This window comes from Eimeria necatrix, genomic scaffold, assembly GCF_000499385.1.
Source record: "Eimeria necatrix Houghton genomic scaffold, Enh_scaff1069, whole genome shotgun sequence".
Classification (NCBI taxonomy): domain Eukaryota; phylum Apicomplexa; class Conoidasida; order Eucoccidiorida; family Eimeriidae; genus Eimeria; species Eimeria necatrix.
The window spans coordinates 4508-12872 of record NW_013654839.1 but is presented as its reverse complement, the minus strand read 5'-3'; the positions used below and the strand labels follow the sequence as shown (position 1 = coordinate 12872).

At 49.5% G+C, this 8365-nt stretch overlaps 1 protein-coding gene across 1 annotated transcript; it reads right to left on the bottom strand.

Moving 5' to 3' along the window:
* Nucleotides 1-6229: 6229 nt before the first annotated feature.
* ENH_00002210 (Polyprotein, related) lies at nt 6230-7131 on the bottom strand (the record flags this gene model as incomplete). The annotated part of the gene is made up of 2 exons (XM_013583951.1): nt 6230-6382; nt 6577-7131. 2 exons carry the CDS (start codon nt 7129-7131, stop codon nt 6230-6232), a joined length of 708 nt encoding a protein of 235 aa, XP_013439405.1.
* Between the last annotated feature and the right edge of the window lie 1234 nt (nt 7132-8365).

Below are 8365 nucleotides of genomic sequence, written 5' to 3'. Positions count from 1 at the left end.
CAAGCAACTGTATACACAGCTCATGGGAACCTGTAGGCGCCCAGCTTCCTGTTCAGTTGTTCACACTGCAGCTACATCAACTAGTCATTTTCTTCCCTTGCTCATTCTCTCCGGTAAGCAGCTAGCGTCCTGCTCTTGCGTTCACGCTGACACGACACGGGCTAACCACCAACCACATCTGACCCTTGCGTACGCCTTCCTGAGAACGACAAAACGTGTCAGGCACTGCCGAGCTTCGGGCGCATATTGCGACACTCTTGGTGCTGCAATTTAGGAACAAAATGCCCTCCCGATCATACCCCTTAACCTGCCAACAGCTCACCAGCAACGCGGCTACAACAGAGCTTTAAACGCGTTCAGCTCAGTAACAGCCAGTCAGCACTGCCGGCTGTAGATTCGCTGACTATCTGTGACGAGCAACAAGGATTGGCAGGCGAAGCTCTAAGTGGAAATACCACTGAAGCGACTGCAGAAGCAACGACGGGATAGGCGTGGAGCATTGCACGACGATGAAATAAGTGATACATGGGTCTGTAACGACCGGTCGCGGTTGGGATGCAGAAGGAACCGTTGCTGCATACTTTTGTGAGCAAAACTACAGACTGCCGTGATGTTTCCATGTGCTCCCCTGCAAGGTAAGAGCGCTACACTTCAGTCTATGCAGAGCTAAGCTGGGTAAACAGTCTCTGAAATGCTGAACAGTCGTCGTTATATACACAGGTAAGCATCACCCAGGGCTTCCTACTCACTCCGGTGACTTTTGTCTCCGGTCACCGACATAATACTTTACAGGAAAGCCAGCGAAACGCGTCTTTTCTTGGCGCTCAGTTATAGTTGTCTCCGTCGAAGAGCTACAGCTTAGCCGCCTTCGAACTAACCCGTGCTTTCAAGAATCCTAGCTTAACACGCAGCATGCCAAAAAGACGCTGTGCATCTTTGCGCACAGGGAAATTGCAATGTCACAAGCGCTTTGGGGCGCACCGTCTTCTTTGCTCGCGGCAAACTCGTGCTACCGAAGTCAAGCTGCATTCAGCTGAGCATGCATCTCGCGAGAGAAAAGCAGCCTTTGTCAAAACGCCAAGCCCATAGCCGAAGATTGTTTATCTCCACAGGTCCGCTGCAAGCAAAGAACTCTGCAGCCTTCAGCCCGCCAAAGCTCTGCACGCGTCTCCACATACCAGCAGATATTCAGCCGGAAAAGTCACCAGCGAAGCGAACACTCGTCTTAGAACAATCAAAAATTGATTTTGGCCTGGAAACGAGCACCATTGTCCAAGGGGCTTAACGGAAGGCAACACCTTATGGCGCCGCCTGCATTTGATTGCGTTGGGGGATGTGACAGCACTATTTATGTCTTTTCCAATTGCAATTTTCCGTAGTGTGCATACAGAACAAGGATGACGACGAGAACAGTGTTGCCTGAAAAAAGTATGAACTTGCCACCGATGCGAACACGGCGCGCGTGTACTTTTAGGGTTTACGGTATTTGTTTCATGCCAGTATAGCCGAAATTCTCGTTGAACAGTCTTTCAAGCCAGGCTCAAAAGATGCGACCGAATATCGACTTCGAAACGATGCGTTGCGGAATTTTACACCCAGGATAGCTGCTTTAAAAGTAAACGTTTTCGCTTGAAATTCATCGTACTGCGGTCCATAATACAGACTGCATTCCACCAACCTTCGAATACAGCCATCATAAAAAACATGGAACACGAGAGAGAAGTCAACTAACAGGACTTAAAAGTCAGCAGGCGGCAAGTTCGAAACATTCATTCGCTTTTCTTGATCCGCAAGCAGCCACTGCTTACGTTGGCACATCACAAAAGGCACGCGGTAGAAATGTGCATTTCCAGAGCAAGTAATCGTTCCCAAGCAGCAGCCTTATAGTAGTATCTTTTGCAGGATATTCAAATTTAGGCAGCCGCCAATTAAGCTCCATTGCTCAACGATCCATACTAGAGCTGATTTATTCTAAGAAATTGAGCAGAATACGCCTTAACTTTGCTTCCTTTTAACCAATTGCACGAATATGGCAACGACTGATTCACTTTTCACAGATGAAAAAATGATAGCCTCCAGCGACGCACGAAAAGTCATCAGATCTTGATTTCACATTCAAAATAAATGTCACAAAGTAGGTTGAGATGGCACTCTTCGTCACGGCGTTGCCTGGGGTCACCCTGCAGCGACTCACGTTGACGCAACGCCATGCACACTCACAGATGCATATGCCGTGACGCCGTCGGTGTATCCTTGACATGACACAGTCTGACACAGTCAGAAATAGTACTGATTTGCTGTATTCGTAAAAGGATCGTACTTTATTCCTGCGTTTCCTTTTTTGCACTTTAAACGGTTGGCTCCCTTCTAAAGCTTCGGACTCCTGCGATCCTTCAGACTCCTCCGAATCGCCATTCATGCCGCCCATTCCACATACGTGCTTCCAAAGAGCATCCAAATTTATAAACAATGCGTTCACTTAGGAAATAACTTCACGCAATTTCATTGTTTAACTTCAGATTGCTGCAGGAACCAGGAGGCATTCCGGCGCTCCTGCAGTGAGGTAGCGTAGTTGGCCAGCTGCACTCAAAGCAAGTTTCTGTAGTTTTATTACTGAAAAAATTGCCATATTTTCTCATCTTTCATTTTACGTCTGAAAGTATAGATCATAACTGAGCAAGACAGTTGTGGGCTTAGCGAGCAGGTCTGCCAACGGAACTCTGCTGGGTATCTTGATGAACAGCCATTATAATTCGCGAACGTCATTTCGACGCCAACATTTACACTCTTCCGTCTTCTTTTGGCTTGCTCATACAAGTGCACAAGCACCTAAACACACTTTATGAACAAAGGCAGCTGGGGGAAAAAAGACAAGCATAAGGTGAAAGGGTGCTCGCATGGAAAAGTGCTCGAAGGAATGATGTGCATTGTGGCCCTCCAATGGTCCCGTGTAGCCCGTTGGCAAAATGTCGTGCAGGTCTCAAGCAGTGCCGTTCGTTCGCGTCCTCCTGTAATCGTCGGGACCTGTAACTGCTGTTTTTGCCGATGGTTCAAAGAACCACATGAGTTTCCCAATAACTGTCCCACCAAAATCTCTCCTTTTATCAACAGATTCGCCATTGCGAGAAACGTTTTTTCCCTCTCCTATGTGACGGTCATATGTGTCAATAGCGCACGTAAAAAGCCATGCACCATGAGGCGCTATTGGGTGCTCTCCTTTGCGTGATTACATAGCGCGTTTCACGGTGTGTGCCACTTTATCTGCAGGCAAATATTTCAAAGTAAGCCTCAGAGCTTTTGCGGTTAGCAAGAACTTTCAATGTATCAGCAACGCAATTACCGGCGATGTTTTCCTCCTCTGTGTATGCACTTGTTTTCCACGTGATTGAATGGCTTTCTTTCGCACACTGTTTTCCAAGAAAAGACGGCAGCCACTATTAGCTCAAAAAATCAAAGAGCAGGCCCCATATGCTACACTGTAGCGTACTTAACTCATGATGCGTCGAGCCGTGAACGGGACTCGGCAGGTGTGGTGAAGAACCCCGCTGTCGGTCCTTGAAATTTTTTACTGGCTTACAGAGCTGCTATTTTCTCCTTTGTCAGACATTTTACGCCCACGGGGTCCCCTATTTTCGTTTGTCCACTGAGCTTTTAGGTATCTGTGGCACTGCAGAAGCGCAAAAGCGACTGCCATTCCTATGAAGATAACGGCAACATTGAGGAGAAAAGACACAGCAGATCGGCGAGGCTTGTTGAAAACAGTCAAAATATTCCGTTTTTGCACAATTAATTCACTCTGAGGGAGGTCAGCCTCAACTGTAAGGGTGGCTGCGCCCCCTGCTTGGAAGAACCCATGTTCTCGAACACCAACGAGAAAGCAGGTGAAGGATATTAGGAGCCAGTAGCCCATCTTGGAAAACGAAACGCGAAACACAACAGTGTAGGAAATTAGTTGTTGTATTTCGATCATGCGTTTCAGTGCATTCTGTGAGCTGTTCTTCAGTGTGCTTGGGGCTCGTGTTCCCGCTGTGGTGTGCTACAGACCAGCCGGAGCGATGAAGGGCTCATGTCCTACCAGCTCCGCATTCCCGAGGTACTAAAACCGTCAATGTCGCTTTAAGATAAAGTTTCAGTAATCTAGGGTTGTAACGGACAGTAGTATACGTAGACACCTTGGCAATATTAGTCGATACCTTCCAATTGAGATAGCACTAGGTCTGCACGCAGAGCACTATCGAGTTCCAATTCACACGCGCAACTTGCTCAGTTGTTTGGCAAGGTCTGTCTATTGCTGAATATAGTGCTGTATTAATTAGTTTCTTACCTTTGAATACATATTATGGGTTGGCATGCTCATGTTTGATTCGTGAACCCTGACCACTGCAACGCGTGCAGGAACGTCGGTGACTCGGCGAAGGCCACACCGTCTGTACACTTGCGGAAAGCAGCGTGAGTCGATTGCATGAGCATTCACAAACTCGAAATTCAGTTTTCGGCTGCCTTTAATTAGCCTTACCAGCTCAGTGGTTTCATCTGTCCGCTTGAAACGACGCCTATAATTTTGACATGCCCTGCCTTAGTCTACAGCTGCGTTGAACTCCGTGGTGGAAAGCTTTGGTCTAACGAGAGCACTTCCAAGGTACTAATCTGAGACGCTGATGGGAAATCTTGAGTGCTAGTGGCAATGTTCAACTTCTTTCGCGTTGTCTTTTTTACATCACCTCAACTGACGAGACGTGCGCTAAGGAGCCGAATACAATGTGCAGCGCGACAGCGTGTTCCGCACAAAAAGCCCTCAGATACTATATAGTTCAATACCAGTACAATTGATGTAAAACCAAAAAAGCTAAGCAATTAAAATTAGCTGCATACTAGGTTACTTCTAGGATCCTTTGCAGCTAATCCCGGGTTTCTCTAGCTGGCAGAAAACGACCTCCAGAGGTTATATAGTTCAGTCCTAGAACGATTTATGTGTGACTAGAAAAATCAAACGTAGAAATTCAGTATAATAGGAGTTTGGTCCTAGGCTTCACTGCAACTTATCCCCTGCTATTGTGGCCGGCAGTTTAACGGCCTTTAAAGGTTAATTGGCCCAATACAAGAACGATTAATGAAAGACTAAAAAGACCACACAAAGAAACCTACTTTCATAGCAGGTTGGAGATAGGCTTCCCTGCAGCTTACCCCAGGCTTTGTAGTGTGCAGTTTTAGAGTGGTGGTGCCAATGCGCATGAGGACAGCCAGAGAAGGGAACAGTAAACTTTCCTAACTAAGGAGGACGCTTTATTGTATTGAATTTATGTTTCTTTTCATTTAGTGAGTAGAGGAAGGTATGTATTTTCGTAATCAGCTATGGAACGTTATGTGAGAGCCAAACTGCGGTTAGCTCGCTTATCAAAGTAATTGCGCGGCTATTGTGCACCCGCGCAACGCGCTGATGGCCGGTGCATAGGACTCCCCGCCTCACAGAATGTTGCGTGTATGAGGACAATCGAGCAACGCTGACGATGGCTGTAGTGCGCAAGCACTACAATAGGGCTCGCCGTCAAGAGTATACGTAGTACACTGCGTTCTCTGCAGCGTCTACGATGCTGCAGTGCCCAGAACTCGGGCGTCCTAAGAAATATTCTCTACTACCGACGCATCGGTCGCGTGACGTCTACAAATGTATTGAAAAGACCGTTTTGTTTCGAGTTCCCAAACCCATATTTTCATTAAAATCCTTTCGTCTTGTTCTTGCTCTGCTGGTCCGGTGGAGGCGTTGTTGGCAGCCCCAATCTTAGAGCATTCGCAGGCATTTCTAGTCTATACATGTTAATTGCATTTCTATTCCACTAGCAAGAGGTTACAGCGCTCAATCCGCGTCTCAAACTCTTAACCGCCTATAGGTCATCAGTTAGCTATCCTCTATAGATCACCAGCAAGCCCCATTGTAGTGCCTGCGCACTACAACTCCCCCCTTCCCGGAGTGAACCCGCCTACCTACAGCATATTAATTCTGCCTCATTAGTCTTTATTCCCTTCTGAAGCTAATGCCATGAGAGCATGCGGTACGCAGCGCTTCCTCCCCCAACTCGTCATTGAAGGCCGTCGTGTGGCGGCAGTTGACAGACCCAAACCGGTACGCCTCGAAAAAAGCAAGAATGTTCCGAGCCTGAAAACGTCTTCTCTGAAGGCGATGCCAAGCGCGGAGCAAAGCCTGGCATCCTGTTAGGTGGTAAGCGGGCTCCTACGTGGCTTGATCTTCGCGGGTGCCGCGCCACTTGACGAGATACTGGGCGTCTCCGCTTGAGCCGCGTTGGTCCATTATATAATCGGCTTCATACTCCTCTGTCGGAGTGCCTGCCACATCGCGGATGGGGGCCCGGGCGGTGTCGGCTTCCTGGGGAACCAAGTCTGAAGGGCGGGAACTAGCTGCGAAACATGAAAAACGTTGTGGCATTCATACGTAGGAGGCAAAGCAAGACAGTAAGCGACGATGCCTATTCGTTCAATGATTTCAAAGGGTCCTCGGTAACGGGGCTCGAACTTAGGGCAGCTAGATGACGCCGGCAGATGCTTGCTACTGAGCCAAACCTTGTCTCCCACTGCATACTCCACAGCTCGGCGCTTTGTGTCTGCGTAATATTTCTGCTGCCCCTTTGCCTTCAGGATGTGGCTCTGCGCTCTGTCGTAGAGCTCCCGGAAAGGTTTAGTCATCAGAGGAGTGACCGTGAGGGCTAACGCGCCTACGATATCAAAATTCGCAGCAGTCAGCGGATTCTCGCCGATCATGACCTCGAAGGGAGAGAGCTCGGTGGATGAATGGCTTGTCGTGTTGTAAACAAGTTCCAGGGCCGGAAGCAAACGCTCCCACTCGCGTTCGTCAGGTTGGAAGTAGGTACGAAGCTTCTGCTCCAGTGTGCGGTTAACTCTTTCAGTTTGGCCGTCGCTTTGCGGATGGTAGGACGAGGACATGGCGCGTTTGTTAAAGCGGTGACATAGTTGTTGCCAGAGGTCCGCCTGAAAGGGGGGGTCGCGGTCCGATATGAGTTTCTCTGAAAATCCGTGGTAGCGGATAAGACGGTCTGCGAGAAGTTCCACAGTGTCTGCTGCTGTGAATGACTTCTTTGCAAGAACGATATGAGCCATCTTGCTGCGAGAAGTTCCACAGTGTCTGCTGCTGTGAATGACTTCTTTGCAAGAACGAAATGAGCCATCTTGCCGAGGGAGTCGACCATCACGAGAAACGAGTTATGCCCTGTCGTGGTAAGGGGAAAATCCGTGATAAAATTGAGGCTCACGTGCGCCCATCGACGAGAAGGGATGAGCAGCTGTTGAAGAAGGCCTGCAGGTTTCTGGTTAATAGACTTTGACGCTCGACAGTGGGTACATGACTCAACATAAGCAGTAGTGTAGGCGCGCATTCCTGGCCAGTAGTAGTGCTTGCTGAGACGGCGCTTCCAGAAGAAGACCGGAGCTACCGGCCGACACTGTACCAGCACTACGCTTACGTTTTGCACTCATTCCTTGAGTCCCTTGACACCCTGCGTCTACGCGGTGTCAGGTACTTGCGCCTACACGTCCATTCCGAGATGCATCGCTTTCCATTTAACCGCGAATGTTTTGAGCTAAAGCATAGCTTCTCCTGGGTGGTTTGGCATAGCTTCTCCTGGGGGGTTTGCTGCGGCGTTGTAGGGATCGCGAAAAACAGGACACTTCGAGTAAGCTTGCGGCCAATGGCGCACATTGGGAGGGTCAGCGGGTGGCTTCGTTGGGAGTGTAGGAGGTTCCGGCTCTGGGTTGGGTTCCGGCGGCGCAGGGGAAGGCGCAGACAGCGTGCTGCGTCATCGAGGGCGTCGCGGACGAATTCCGGCGAGCTCTCGGTAGTTGGAAGGCGGACCACGAGAGCGGGGAGCCGAGCTCGCTTGTCCTGTTGCGAGCATCAGCGGTACCGATGGTGTGTCGTGCGAGCAGGTGTTAGGGAGGCCGGGACGGCGAGACAAGGCGTCGGCAACTTGATTGCGCGCTCCCTGAACATACGTGATGTGCAAATCCAGGAACTCCGCAAAGAAGTCTAGCCACTGGGCGGTGCGTCCGCGCAGAGGCTTCGATGCTTGGAGTCGTTGGAGATGGGTTAGAGCTTGATGATCAGTGTAAGCCGTTACCTTGGAGACACGGAGCAAGGGCGACCACTTGTCCAGCGCCGTGACCAACGCCAAGAGTTCCTTATCGTAGATCGAATATCTCTGTTGCGTGGGGCTCATGGCTTGGCTGAGGAAGCCGATGGGTTTACCGTCTTGTTCGAGAACTGCTCCGAGTGCATAACCAGAGGCATCTGTGTACAACTCGAAGGGTTTCGTCGTGTCAGGGACTTGTAAGGTAG